Source organism: Lepidochelys kempii, chromosome 18 (assembly GCF_965140265.1).
Source record: "Lepidochelys kempii isolate rLepKem1 chromosome 18, rLepKem1.hap2, whole genome shotgun sequence".
Taxonomy (NCBI): Eukaryota; Metazoa; Chordata; order Testudines; family Cheloniidae; genus Lepidochelys; species Lepidochelys kempii.
Window position 1 is genome coordinate 23,384,549 of NC_133273.1, and position 14,447 is coordinate 23,398,995.

The following is a 14,447-nucleotide window of genomic DNA, read 5'->3' on the forward strand; positions in this document are numbered from 1 at the left end:
GGAGTGAGGCCTTGACTACTTCTCTGTGTTCCTGGCTCATCTGTACTGCGCCGAACGCCGTTGGTAACACACGTTAAAGCCTGCCAGCTGCACAAGTCCTTGCTTCCCGTTTAAATCCTTCAGCCCCACAGCCCACACACTGTCTGTCCCCAGCTCTACAGCTCATCCGAAAAATTCACAATGTTGGCACCCCTCTCCCCCCGGCTGGAACAACGTCCAGGAAATTGCCACTGATTTTTCCCATTTTTTGAATGTTTCATTCAGTCCATCAGCGGATACTGCGCAGCAGTCACCACTGATCTGCAATGGGGTCAGACTGGTGGCCAGCACCGTAGCCCGTTACCACCCCCTGCACCGTCCATCCTCTGCTGGTACAGCCCTACATCCAGGACCGCACCCACTAGCCCCCCGTCTCTGGGCACGCTCTCTAGCCCTCTCCCGCTCATGCTTTGTTTGCTTCTTTTTATAAGCTGCAATCATTCTCACACGGACGCTGCTGATCACTTCCAGCATCGCCAGTGCTGGGGCATTCCTCTGCCTGCTCCTGGGATCTGAATATCTCAGCTGCTGTCAGGGGCCTCTGGCTAAACAACGCTGTCTCCGCCTGGCTGCCGGACTCTTCTTCCTCGTAGGTAGGTTCTCCCCAAACTCTAAAATAAAACCTGTTAAAACAAATGAACTCCCTCTAGGAGATGCAAAAGGAAAAGGAGGACTTGTGGCACCTTAGAGACTAACCAATTTATTTGAGCATAAGCTTTCATGAGCTACAGCATCCGATGAAGTGAGCTGTAGCTCACGAAAGCTCATGCTCAGATAAATTGGTTAGTCTCTAAGGTGCCACAAATCCTCCTTTTCTTTTTGTGAATACAGACTAACACGGCTGTTACTCTGAAACCTCTAGGAGATGCCATCCCAAGTTGTGAAGCTGGCTGGGTGCCTGAAAGGGCGTGCGAGGTCAGTCAGCTAGGGAAGACCACACACACGTGAAAATGCCCTCACACGGGTGCATGTGTGCCCATGCACCTGGCCATGTGGCCATTAGGGACGGTCAGGAAATAATTTGTTTTTTTCCACCATGAAAAAATTCAATTTTTGTCAAAAGTTTTCTATGGAAAATGTTAATGTAAAAAACAAAAACTTTCCCTTTTCAGTTTCCACAAACAAAACAAATAAAAATTTTAAAATCAAAATCAAACTATTTGAAAATGGTGTGTAGGGATAGCTGTATGGATATGTGTAGGGGTATCTGTGTATGGATAGCTGTAGGGATATGTGTGTGGATATGTGTAGGGGGTAGCTGTAGGGGTAGCTGTGTATGGATAGCTGTAGGGGTACTGTAGGGATATGTGTAGGGATACCTGTAGGGGTAGCTGTGTATGGATAGCTGTGTAGAGGAATGTGTAAGGATAGCTGTAGAGGATAGCTGTAGGGGATAGCTGTAGGGGATAGCTGTAGGGGTATCTGTAGGGATAGCTGTAGGGGGTAGCTGTAGGGGTATCTGTAAGGATAGCTGTAGGGGATAGCTGTAGGGGTATCTGTAGGGATAGCTGTAGGGGTACCTGTAGGGATAGCTGTAGGGGTATCTGTAAGGATAGCTGTAGGGGTATCTGTAGGGGTAGCTGTAGGGGGTAGCTGTAGGGGTACCTGTAGGGATAGCTGTAGGGGTATCTGTAAGGATAGCTGTAGGGGGTAGCTGTAGGGGTATCTGTAGGGGTAGCTGTAGGGGGTAGCTGTAGGGGTACCTGTAGGGATAGCTGTAGGGGTATCTGTAAGGATAGCTGTAGGGGATAGCTGTAGAGGTACCTGTAGGGATAGCTGTAGGGGTATCTGTAAGGATAGCTGTAGGGGTATCTGTAAGGATAGCTGTAGGGGGTAGCTGTAGGGGTATCTGTAGGGATAGCTGTAGAGGATAGCTGTAGGGGTACCTGTAGGGATAGCTGTAGGGGTATCTGTAAGGATAGCTGTAGGGGGTAGCTGTAGGGGTATCTGTAGGGATAGCTGTAGGGGATAGCTGTAGGGGTATCTGTAAGGATAGCTGTAGGGGATAGCTGTAGGGGTACCTGTAGGGATAGCTGTAGGGGTATCTGTAAGGATAGCTGTAGGGGATAGCTGTAGGGGTACCTGTAGGGATAGCTGTAGGGGGTAGCTGTAGGGGTATCTGTAGGGGGTATCTGTAGGGGGTAGCTGTAGGGGGTAGCTGTAGGGGTATCTGTAAGGATAGCTGTAGGGGGTAGCTGTAGGGGTATCTGTAGGGATAGCTGTAGGGGATAGCTGTAGGGGTACCTGTAGGGATAGCTGTAGGGGTATCTGTAAGGATAGCTGTAGGGGGTAGCTGTAGGGGTATCTGTAGGGATAGCTGTAGGGGATAGCTGTAGGGGTATCTGTAGGGATAGCTGTAGGGGATAGCTGTAGAGGTACCTGTAGGGATAGCTGTAGGGGTACCTGTAGGGATAGCTGTAGGGGTATCTGTAGGGGGTAGCTGTAGGGGTACCTGTAGGGATAGCTGTAGGGGTATCTGTAGGGGGTAGCTGTAGGGGTACCTGTAGGGATAGCTGTAGGGGTATCTGTAGGGGGTAGCTGTAGGGGTACCTGTAGGGATAGCTGTAGGGGTATCTGTAGGGATAGCTGTAGGGGTACCTGTAGGGATAGCTGTAGGGGTATCTGTAAGGATAGCTGTAGGGGGTAGCTGTAGGGGTATCTGTAAGGGGTAGCTGTAGGGGGTAGCTGTAGGGGTATCTGTAAGGATAGCTGTAGGGGGTAGCTGTAGGGGTATCTGTAGGGATAGCTGTAGGGGATAGCTGTAGGGGTACCTGTAGGGATAGCTGTAGGGGTATCTGTAGGGGGTAGCTGTAGGGGATAGCTGTAGGGGTACCTGTAGGGATAGCTGTAGGGGTATCTGTAGGGGGTAGCTGTAGGGGTACCTGTAGGGATAGCTGTAGGGGTACCTGTAGGGATAGCTGTAGGGGGTAGCTGTAGGGGTATCTGTAAGGATAGCTGTAGGGGATAGCTGTAGGGGTATCTGTAGGGGGTAGCTGTAGGGGTATCTGTAGGGGGTAGCTGTAGGGGTACCTGTAGGGATAGCTGTAGTGGTATGTGTAGGGCTCAGACACCAGGCTCTTATTAAACAGACTAAGCCCGGGATGACTCCAGCCCCATCACACAGCAGGATGGAAGGTTATAGGGCCCGCCGCCGAGATGCAGGGCTCTTCCCCAAAGAGGATGGCTCTAGACTGTTCTCAGTGGTAGCAGAGGCCAGAACGAGGAGTAATGGTCTCAAGTTGCAGTGGGGGAGGTTTAGATTGGATATTAGGAAAAACTTTTTCACTAGGAGGGTGGTGAAACACTGGAATGCGTTACCTAGGGAGGTGGTGGAATCTCCCTCCTTAGAAGTTTTTAAGGTCAGGCTTGACAAAGCCCTGGCTGGGATGATTTAATTGGGGATGGGTCCTGCTGTGAGCAGGGGGTTGGACTAGATGACCTCCTGAGGTCCCTTCCAACCCTGATAGTCTATGATTCTCTGATTCCCCTGACTTAGCCTGGCAGCTGGACCAGGTGTGCCCCATTAGCGCCAACCCTGGGCGTAAGGAGGTTTAAGCCTCTCTCTCTCTCTCTCTCTGTGGCAGAGGGAACCAGGGTCAGGAACAGGGGGGTCCTGCAGGGACCAGCCACACTTGGGAACAAGAGCGGACTGGATGTTTATGTTTGCTGTTATGAAAGTTGAGTTATAAAGAAACCCCAGGCAGCGTGTGTGTGTGTTCAGGGGGAAGCTGAACAAGTCTCTGTGTGTGTGTGTGTGTAGGGGGAAGCTGTGCTGTGCTGTGTGTGTGTTTAGGGGGAAGTTGTGCCATGCATGTGTGTGTGGGGGCGGGGGAAGCTGTGCAGTGTGTGTCTGTGGGTGTGCACACAGGAGTGTGTGTAACCATGTTAGGAGCAGAGTGGAATGCCACTTGCTTACAAATATCATAAGAAAAAGCTGGAACTCCCCACACACATTTCTAAATGATCATTTACGACAAGATCTGAGGGTAGCTGGGGAGTGTCTCTTCTTTTCACCCTCTGCCCTTTCGAAATCTCCCCAGGGGCCCAGCACACATCAGGACCTACCCAAACTCACATGCCAGCAGACAGGAGGTTTTGCTCTCTGGGGTCTACCCCAAGCCTGCGGGAATCACAGAGTTCTCTGCTTTGTTTCAGGCATTTCAACCTCTGTTGGGGTCGTAAGATACTGCGTGTATGTCTACTCCCTGCACCAGTACGAGGTACTGTCACCAGCACCTACTGTTGGTTATTTACTGAGCCCCCCCCCGGTCACCTGGCACTTTACATATACGTAAGAGACACAGCCCCTGCCCCAGGGAGCTTACAATTGAGTTCGGAACCAGACAAGGCAGTTCAGACACAGGATCTGAGGGGACACAATGAGCTGGAGCTGCCATAGGAATAATGGTGTTTTGGTCACTTTTGAAAGGCTTCACATAACGCTCATCCACCCATCGCTTTGATGAATGAGCTGGTTTTTGACTAACAGCTGTTTTGGTTTGGTGCTGTCAGCAAGAGATCTGTCTGGAAGGCACCTACAGATCCCGTTCAGGTCTCATCCTAATCTGAACAGAGGGCAGACAGAGAAGTGTTACTGACCCCACTCTTTGGGAGAGGCCCAAGGGATCCAGGATCACTCTATGTAACACAGGGCGAGCACCATGCAATGCATTTCTATTTCCTTTGGGCCACACCACGCTCTCTTTATGCACCTGCACCCGTAGCCAGCTAACTAGGGCTGTGAGAGTGTAACTGGGTGCAGAATTTGGCCCTCCGTGAGTTCATCAAGTTCAGCCAGTTGAATGAATGAGGAGCCTCACAAATATCGTGTATGGCAACAAAACACCACGCTGGGGAAATGCTCCCTCAGCATATCTGACCCAGCTCAGGACCTGGGCTTTCTACCCTTGCAGACAGGTTGCCTGCGGTAGCTTTAACAATAGATGTCATTCGCCACTTTTATGCTGGATTCAGAGGAACAGCCGTGTTAGTCTGTATTCGCAAAAAGAAAAGGAGGACTTGTGGCACCTTAGAGACTAACCAATTTAGTCTCTAAGGTGCCACAAGTCCTCCTTTTCTTTTTATGCTGGAGCTACTGCAGTGACCCCAGGGTGACCAGGACACATTTTCTACTGCTCACACTCAGTTGTCTTGGCACTTTGCTTTTGTTTTACAGGTGTCTCTAAAAATCCCAGGGTTCCCAAGCTTTGAATGCGGCTACTCCCTATGGATGGCTGTGGGGGGCAGCCTAGGGGCTATTGTTGCAGCTGCTGTATCCTGCTATGAAGTCCTGTTTACAAAGGATCCCAGGGCAAATGCAGTGAAGGAAGTAGCTGAGAGTGGGTGCACTGCTGGCTTGGACATTGTGCGTACGTATGTGTGAGCGGGAAGAGATTTCCTGAGCCTGAGGACATCAGGCTCGGAGGACACTGAAAGATTGGTGATGTTTGACACAGCTCTGTGCTTGGAAAGGCTGGGAGATCTGCTTTGTGAGCGTTTCTCAGATACTGTTTCCCATGGATTAGGCTAAAGTAAGGGATACATTTGACATGTTTCCCTGCTAGATTTCTTTGGTATCTAAGGTCAGGTGGAACAGGCCATGCAACGTATCCCCCAGCTCTCCTGGCCTATGCTATTCGCGTATCGCTTTGGCCAGCTTTGCATGCGTTAAATAAGACGTCAAACTAAAGTTTGAGTCCAGGCAGGTAAAAGCTACGTGCTGCTAATTCAGTGCTCTGCGCTGTCATATGAGCCGAGAGAGACAATGTGACGTGAACGCTTTGTCTGTAGTGCCCAATATGTCATCACATTCCCTTTGGTTTAGCCTTTGAAGACTCCATTTTCTGCCCTGCTTTTGGAAGTTTTCCCCTACTTGGCACTGGTGAGGCCTCAGCTGGAGTCCTGTGTGCCGTTCTGGGCAGCGCGCTTAAAGCAAGATGTGGGCAAACCGGAGCGAGTACCCTGCAGAACCACAACAACGGTGCAAAGTGTAGAAAACCTGACCCAAGAGGAAAGGGTCAAAAAACTGGGCACAGTTAATCTTGAGAAATGACCGGGGGGGACTTCCCTGGCGCTACCGCCGACCCACCGCGGGACAACTGGGCTGCGGTGCCCCCCCCCTTCCCTGAGGCCCCCGCCTCCTCCTCCACTCCACCCCCGCCCCCCGAAGTTCTCGGCTGTTCGCTGTGTCCCTCCTCCTCGAGATGGGGGAGTGAGGAGTGACGCGGAGAGCCAGCAGCTAGTGGACAGACGAGGCTCAGCCAGACTCTGGTGGCTGAGGGATGTGGGGGGATTAGGGTCTAACTCTCAGGATAGTGATGCTCTGGAACAGGCGTCCAAGGGAGGTTGTGGAATCCCCGTGATGGAGGTTTTTAAGACCAGGCTGGACAAACCCCTGTCAGGGATGGTCTGGATTTCCTCAGTCCTGCTGCAGCGCAGGGGGCTGGACTTGATGACCTCTCGAGTTTCCTTCCAGCCCCACATCCCTATGATACACTTCATGGAGCCACACTGCTGTCTGGGGGTGGAGCCTCAGACGACTGAGGGTCACAGGGTGCTTGACCTTGTTTAAAGGAAGCCTGATGCAAAGGGTGGTTGTTGGTCCTGGGTAGCGCGGGGAGCACTTTCATGTGGGGACATAATGTGTCATATAAATGGTGACACTGGCAGAGCAGATGCCAGCTCATGCCAAGGCCCCCATGCCTCCAGGGAGCCCTGGCTTCTAAATAGCCGGAGACAGTCTGGCTCACCTGTGTGTTCGTTTTCTTAATATAGGTATTAGCATGATAAGAATGTGTTTCGTGTTTCGACTTTATTGAATGCTTGCGAGTTGCTGCCTGCGTTCTTCTCACGTACGACAGCTGTATCCCATACTGTACGGTAATATTCGAGCTGCTGTACTGAGAAAATCTACGTAAGTCACCGGACAGGAGAGAGACACTAACTAGTGTGGCGTGCTAATCTGCAACAAACGGTGCTACATCCTGCCCCGCGGGAAAGGTCCCTGGACTCCGGGTGGACAGTTTGGGAGGATAAAGAGGATAAAAGATATTTGCCCTCCCCCACCATGAAGATCAGTCATGCAAGTGGATTTCTTCCGTCAGCTGATCTTGCAGCTCAGAGCACAAGAAAGGAATCATAGAATCATAGACTATCAGGGTTGGAAGGGACCCCTGAAGGTCATCTAGTCCAACCCCCTGCTCAAAAAGCAGGACCCATCCCCAATTAAATCATCCCAGCCAGGGCTTTGTCAAGCCTGACCTTAAAAACTTCTAAGGAAGGAGATTCCACCACCTCCCTAGGTAACGCATTCCAGTGCTTCACCACCCTCCTAGTGAAAAAGTTTTTCCTAATATCCAATCTAAACCTCCCCCACTGCAACTTGAGACCATTACTCCTTGTCCTGTCCTCTTCTACCACTGAGAATAGTCTAGATCCATCCTCTCTGGAACCACCTCTCAGGTAGTTGAAAGCAGCTATCAAATCCCCCCTCATTCTTCTCTTCTGCAGACTAAACAATCCCAGCTCCCTCAGCCTCTCCTCATAAGTCATGTGTTCCAGTCCCCTAATCATTTTTGTTGCCCTTCGCTGGACTCTCTCCAATTTATCCATATCCTTCTTGTAGTGTGGGGCCCAAAACTGGACACAGTACTCCAGATGAGGCCTCAACAATGTCGAATAGAGGGGGACGATCACGTCCCTCGATCTGCTCGCTATGCCCCTACTTATACATCCCAAAATGCCACTGGCCTTCTTGGCAACAAGGGCACACTGCTGACTCATATCCAGCCTCTCGTCCACTGTCACCCCTAGGTCCTTTTCCGCAGAACTGCTGCCGAGCCATTCGGTCCCTAGTCTGTAGCAGTGCATTGGGTTCTTCCATCCTAAGTGCAGGACCCTGCACTTATTCTTATTGAACCTCATCAGATTTCTTTTGGCCCAATCCTCCAATTTGTCTAGGGCCCTCTGTATCCTATCCCTACCCTCCAGCGTATCTACCTCTCCTCCCAGTTTAGTACCATCCGCAAATTTGCTGAGAGTGCAATCCACACCATCCTCCAGATCATTTATGAAGATATTGAACAAAACCGGCCCCAGGACCGCCCCTGGGGCACTCCACTTGACACCGGCTGCCAACTAGACATGGAGCCATTGATCACTACCCGTTGAGCCCGACAATCTAGCCAACTTTCTACCCACCTTATAGTGCATTCATCCAGCCCATACTTCTTTAACTTGCTGACAAGAATACTGTGGGAGACCGTGTCGAAAGCTTTGCTAAAGTCAAGATTCAATACATCCACTGCTTTCCCTTCATCCACAGAACCAGTAATCTCATCATAGAAGGCGATTAGATTAGTCAGGCATGACCTTCCCTTGGTGAATCCATGCTGACTGTTCCTGATCACTTTCCTGTCATGTAAATGCTTCAGGATTGATTCTTTGAGGACCTGCTCCATGATTTTTCCAGGGACTGAAGTGAGGCTCACTGGCCTGTAGTTCCCAGGATCCTCCTTCTTCCCTTTTTAAAAGATTGGCACTACATTAGCCTTTTTCCAGTCATCCGGGACTTCCCCCGTTCGCCACGAGTTTTCAAAGATAATGGCCAATGGCTCTGCAATCACAGCCACCAGTTCCTTTAGCACTCTTGGATGCAACTCGTCCGGCCCCATGGACTTGTGCACGTCCAGCTTTTCTAAATAGTCCCTAACCACCTCTTTCTCCACAGAGGGCTGGCCATCTATTCCCCATGTTGTGATGCCAAGCGCAGTAGTCTGGGAGCTGACCTTGTTCGTGAAGAAGGAGGGAGATAGAAACCCCTAACAAGAAGGAACTGTGTCTCTATGTGGCTTGGACTCTGGGGGACGAGGTCTCTAGGCATAGGCAAGAGATCCCCAGCTGCTCAGCCGGGGTTAGCCCTAAAAGTCATATAAAGCTTGCTGATTAGAGAAGTCACTATTATTATTTTTTAATTAAGATTGTAACTCGTTTGTGTGTGCGCCTTTACCTGCACTAACCTTGTCAATAACTCTCTTTTTCTTTTCCTACTTAATAAATCTTTAGATAGTTTATTATAGTACTGGCTATAAGCATCGTCTCTGGTGGGGTAAATGACTGATCCTTTGGGACTGGGAATAACCTGAATATTGCTGTGATCCTTGGTGTAAAGGACCATCTCTCACAAAGGCAAGCTCACTGTGGTTGTTAGACAGACCGGAGTATCCATGGGGACTGCCTGTGACTACCTGATCACACTGTTAAAGTGCCTGAGGAGTTTACAGTAGATCATTACTTGGTGAAATCTAAGTACACAACTCACATCCATTTTGGGCTTCCGAACAGTCTGCCCTGACATGGGACTCGCTCTTGAGTCCCTGCGGGCAGAGTGACATGAACAAACTAGGGAGAGATCCAGTGGCCAGCAGACCAAACTTCTCCTGTGTAGCAAAGAGTCTTGTGTAATTACGCACATGATCCGGTTTTATCAAACCCCAAACAGCTGCCCAGTTTGGCCGTATCTCCTTCGCAAGCAGGGTTCTGGTCACATTAGTGTTAGAGGAAGGCGCTCCTGCAATCACACGCAAACTAGAATAGGCCACATGCTCCTCTGGGTGTGCAGTGTCCAGCACATGGGGGCCCTGATCCTGAGTGAGGCCTCTGGATGCTGCTGTAACACAAATAATCACCATTATAATTACCACTAGTATCCACATGTCTTTATCCTGTCATAAAAGCTCTACGTTTGAAACAGGGAACATGAACAACACTCTGAGGGCAGAAGCCACCAGATGGCACCTGTACAAACAGCCTTCATCTCAGTATGGCAGCAGTGCACAATCTTGGATACAAGGTTGTGTTGTTGTGAGTTTTGTGATGTGATTTTCTGGGGGGAGCTGTGGCAAACAGCAAGAGAGTTTTGCTCTCTGCTTTAATCGCTCTAGCCAGAGCAAATTCTTGGGGCAGAGTTGTTTCCTGGGAACCAGGCATTGGTGTTGGGCTGAGGTTCCTGGCGGGGGGCGGAGGGGGGTTGTCTGGTGCCATTAGTGACTCGCTCTGTTCTAGGACTGGTGTATCTAGACTACACCAAGAAAAGACCCCGACTCCCCATCACTGATTCCTCTTCCAATGGGACACCCCTCTGCAAGGCCCTGACATCTGTAACCCACAACACTGTGTGACTTCAGGGACCTCACATGCCACCGACAGGGTACAGCTGAAGGGTTGGGGGGGTTATAGGTAGGAATCTACTTGGGCCACTTGCAGAGACCAGGGAGGGTCAGTAAGCAGGGAAAGGGCCACAAAACCACTGGCTACGTGATCCCCCCGCTCTAACTGGGGTAGGGCCAGCCCTGGCTCCAGCCAACAGCCATGCAGGACACGGACTCCCCTGCCAGAGGCACAGAGCTACCCGCCTGTGGGCCCTTCCCCACGCCCTGGGCCCTGCTAGTCACTGGGGCATTTCCCCTCCCCACAGCTCCTGCCAGCCCGGAGTGCAGGGACTCTAGCCAGGTCCCCCGGCAGCAGGGAGCCAGACAGTTTAACCCCTTCCTGGCCCTGGGAATTAGCAGTGGGGTGTCAGCAGGAGGAGCTGGGCGGGAAGCGCAGGGGAGGGGAAGATCACAGCGGCCCCTGCGATTCCCCAGACAGACACTGAGGGAAGGAGGAGCCGTCCTGGCGGTGGGATCGCTGCGAGCTCCTGCCGCCGCCTGGCTGCTGTTCCCCGGAGGCAGGGAGGGCTGCGGAGCCGGAGGGGAGCGGGGCAGCTGGAGTCTGACCGGGGGGACGGGAAGTGCCAAGACCAGGGGCCATGCTGCGCTGTGCGACTCGGAGTGCCCGGGAGCCCCAGCCAGCCTGACAGCCGGAGCGAGAGACCCCGCAAGGCGCAGGTCCCCGGGCAGGAGACACCCCGGGCAGCTCCTCGGGGCGCAGCGCAGGAGGGGTCCGGGGGGCGCACGGGGCAGGAGAGGTCCCGGGGCAGGAGAGGTCCCGGAGGGCGCAGCGCAGGAGGGGTCCGGGGGGCGCAGCGCAGGAGAGGTCCCGGGGGGCGCACGGGGCAGGAGAGGTCCCGGGGCAGGAGAGGTCCCGGAGGGCGCAGCGCAGGAGGGGTCCGGGGGCGCACAGGGCAGGAGAGGTCCCGGGGGGCGCGCGGGGCAGGAGGGGTCCCGGGGCACAGATCTCGCAGTGCCCGGCCGGCAGCTCCTTCCCGGGGCTCGCTGGCAGCGGCCACCTCCCGGGAGCTAAGCGCACGCCAGCGGCTCGGCGCTCCGGGCAGCCCTATGGCGCCCCCGGGCTGGTGAGGGGCCCGCGGCTCCGGCTCCCCGGCCGAGGAGATGGCCCTGGAGCGGGCTCTGGTCGCCGCCCGCCAGGGCGACGTGGACACCCTGAAGGCTCTGCAGGCGCAGCGGCTGCTGCAGCCGGGGCTCCGGGACCCGCTGGGCGCCTCGCCCGCTCACCACGCCGCCCGGGCCGGCAAGCTGAACTGTCTGCGCTACCTGGTGGAGGAGGCGGCGCTGCGGGGCAACGGCCGGGCCCGCAACGGGGCCACCCCGGGCCACGACGCGGCGGCCACCGGCAGCCTGGCCTGTCTCCAGTGGCTGCTGACCCAGGGAGGCTGCTGCGTTCAGGTGGGCACCGCGCGCGGCTTCCCTCCCCCGGGGCCCAGCCCCACCCTGCCTCCAGGGCTCCTGGGGCCGCCTGCTGCGGGAGCCCGGGTGTGCCTGGGTGCTGGGAAGCTGGGGCCTCTCGTCTGGCGGGGCCCGGGACCAGCCCCCCCTGCCCTGGCCCTCTAGCTGAGGACCTGCGGGGCAAGCAGCGCTCCACTGCTGGGCAGTGCCCCTCTAGGTGGGCAGCCGCACTGGGTACAGGGCACTGTGGGGGCTGGGCAAGAGCCTGGCGTTCCTGGCCGCACCATGGAGCTCTGGGGTGGCCGCAGGCAAGGGGAATGTAACCAAGGCTGGATTAAGGGGAGCGGGCGCTCTCCTGTCCTGAGCTTCCCGCAGCGGCATGGCAGGCAGAGTGGAGACTGGCCCAGCTGGGGTGGGGGGTGTCTGGACACGGGATTGTTCACCTGTCTTTGGGGAATGGCGTCGCCTGTGTCAGAGAAGCTGGTTTCCACAAATGCAAGAGGCCTCTGGCAGGATGGTCCCATGTTGGCCTCCCCCCGCACCAAGTAGCTGTTTCCCCAGGGCCTGCTGTTGTGTCCGCCTTGCTGGAACACAGTTAGCTCCCTTGTGCGGGGCCTTGCCTGGAAGCTGACAGCCCTCCATGGGCAGGAGAGCAGTGGGCTGAGTTTGGGGCCAGGGCCTCCCACACACAGTCACTTCCCCTCTCCAGGACTCCACTTCCTTCCCCCTGCCTCCCAGGGTGTCAGGGAACTGCTGCAAAGGTGCCGTGTACACTAGGAGAGGCCCTGGACTTGGATGGTGGCTGGAAGCCCTGCTAGGCTCTGCCAGGCTGTGCCATGTCTCCAGCCCCATGTATTGCTAAGGTGGGAGGATGGTCCTGCTCCTCAGGCCCCACACGGTGCCCTTCGCTTTGGTGCTGGATTCCAGCCCAGACCTAGACAGAAGGATGGACGATGTCTGGGTGACACCTCATCATCACTGGTATTTCTCGAGGCCCTGGCCCCAGGCAGAGACAGCAGCACAGGTCGGGCCTATGAGCTTGCACTCGGACTAGCCACTGCAGCTAAAGGGTGGAGGGGAAGCAGGAGCACAGAGCGGGAAGGGAGCTGGTGCTGAGAGCCCCGCAGTCCCACAGCGTCCCACAGCCTTATCTTCCTCGCCTGCCTGCTCCCTTCCAAGCAGGAGTCCTGGTGCTCACTGGTGATGCAGCCTGCCCTGTGGACCCACGGGCTGGTCCTAACAACCAGACGTGACCTTTACCAAGCACTGTTCATCATCTCCACAGCGCTTTACAAACAGTCACTCCTCACTCGCCACAAACACCCTCCCCTCATGAATGCAGCAAATTTCACCTCTCTTGTCTTGTCTGTGTGTTGTCCAGGAACAGATTGTGAGAGTTGCTGATTTATCTGTTTGCTGAAATTATCAAATTATCAAATCAGTTTCACCCGCAGTTTGCAAAGTGCAGGTGGCTATGGAGCTCATGTCACTAACCGACAGCGTCAATTCCAAATTGTAATCTTCACCGTTCACATCGTGTGGGTTAATTCCTTAAAACAGAACAGAACTAATGCCACCGGCCTGCCCAGCATGGTGCAAGCTGTGAACTGCCCATTTTACAATCCACGACACAGCCTGAAACGAGCTGCCTTCAGGGCATCAAGGGTTGATGCTAAGCAGCCGTTTTCGGTAGCCAGTTGTGCTAAGAAAAGTCAGGGCCGCATATGTTCGAGCAGGGTCAGGCTGAAAGGTGCTTTGCAGCATGGACACATCCACGGGGTCAATTTCCCTCTCTGCTCAGGTCTGGAAAGCCGCTGCAGATGTGTCAGCTCCACTTTGCCAGAGCTGCGGAGGGAGGGCTGTGCCTTGCTCCACAGCGGGAGCCAGTGCCGTAGTCACGATTGGAGCTCAGCAGTCTCTGACTCCCAGGCCTGTGCTCGCCGTGCTGAACCGTGAGCACAGGACTTTTATTGATCGCAGGATGGGACCAAGCTCTGTTGTGATCAGCAGTCCCGCCTGGAGCCACCCACGCTTGGAGCCGGTTAACCTGCACTGCCAATTTCAGGGCACTTCCCACAGTGCAGGTGTGTCAGGAGAACCTGAGCCTTTGTGCCTGTGTGAGGAGAGGGGACAGATGACCAGTGTCGTGCCTGGGCCACACCCCATTGGAAACCCTTTTAAAATGCAGTGGGGAGGAGTTATCCATCAGACCTTCCAGAGGGGGCGTCCCAGGGCTTGCAGCTTGGGCGCTTTGGAAGCCAGACCCATAGAGGGTTGGTTTCTGCCGTGCAGCCATGATATTCAGAGCCAGCTCGGAACTTTCCCTGTGTCCCCGGGTGTGTGGATCAGACGCATCGCGGGGGCAGTCAGCCTGGACTGGGCCCCGGACACGGTGGGGCCTGGCTGGGCCAAGGGGTAATGGGTTCTGCCAGCTGGTTAACAGCTGCCTCTGGGCTAAGGAGGCGGGCAGGGGCGGCGGAGGGGGTGGGGGTGGGCGGGGGTGGCAGAGTGGGTGCATCAGCTAGAGAGACGAGGACAGGACAGGTGGCCCAGCGGGCGAGGCAGTTGATGTCACGGGCTGGAGGTGGGTGAGGGACTAGCTAGCACAGCCAGCTAAAACACTCGTTGGAAATTGGTGGCGTGGGTTGAAGTGGGGCCTAGGTCCCACGCAAATGACTTTGGTCCCAAGCTGGTCACCGGCAGGGACGTGTCCACCACAGACGCAGTCTGCCGGACTGGGCCGTTTCTACTCCGGAGAGGCCCCGGGCTGTGATAGCAGGGAGC

The 14,447-nt window shown here is 54.6% G+C and overlaps 1 protein-coding gene across 2 annotated transcripts in view; it reads left to right on the top strand.

Moving 5' to 3' along the window:
• Positions 1 to 11,192: 11,192 nt before the first annotated feature.
• The window catches only part of ESPN (espin), a 78,113-nt gene continuing 74,858 nt past the window's right edge, over positions 11,193 to 14,447 (top strand). For both annotated transcript variants that reach the window (XM_073316602.1, XM_073316603.1), the window contains exon 1: positions 11,193 to 11,663. In XM_073316602.1, coding sequence (XP_073172703.1) covers positions 11,370 to 11,663 — 294 coding nt within the window. In that variant the 5' untranslated portion in view covers positions 11,193 to 11,369. The remainder of the gene's footprint in view (positions 11,664 to 14,447) is intronic.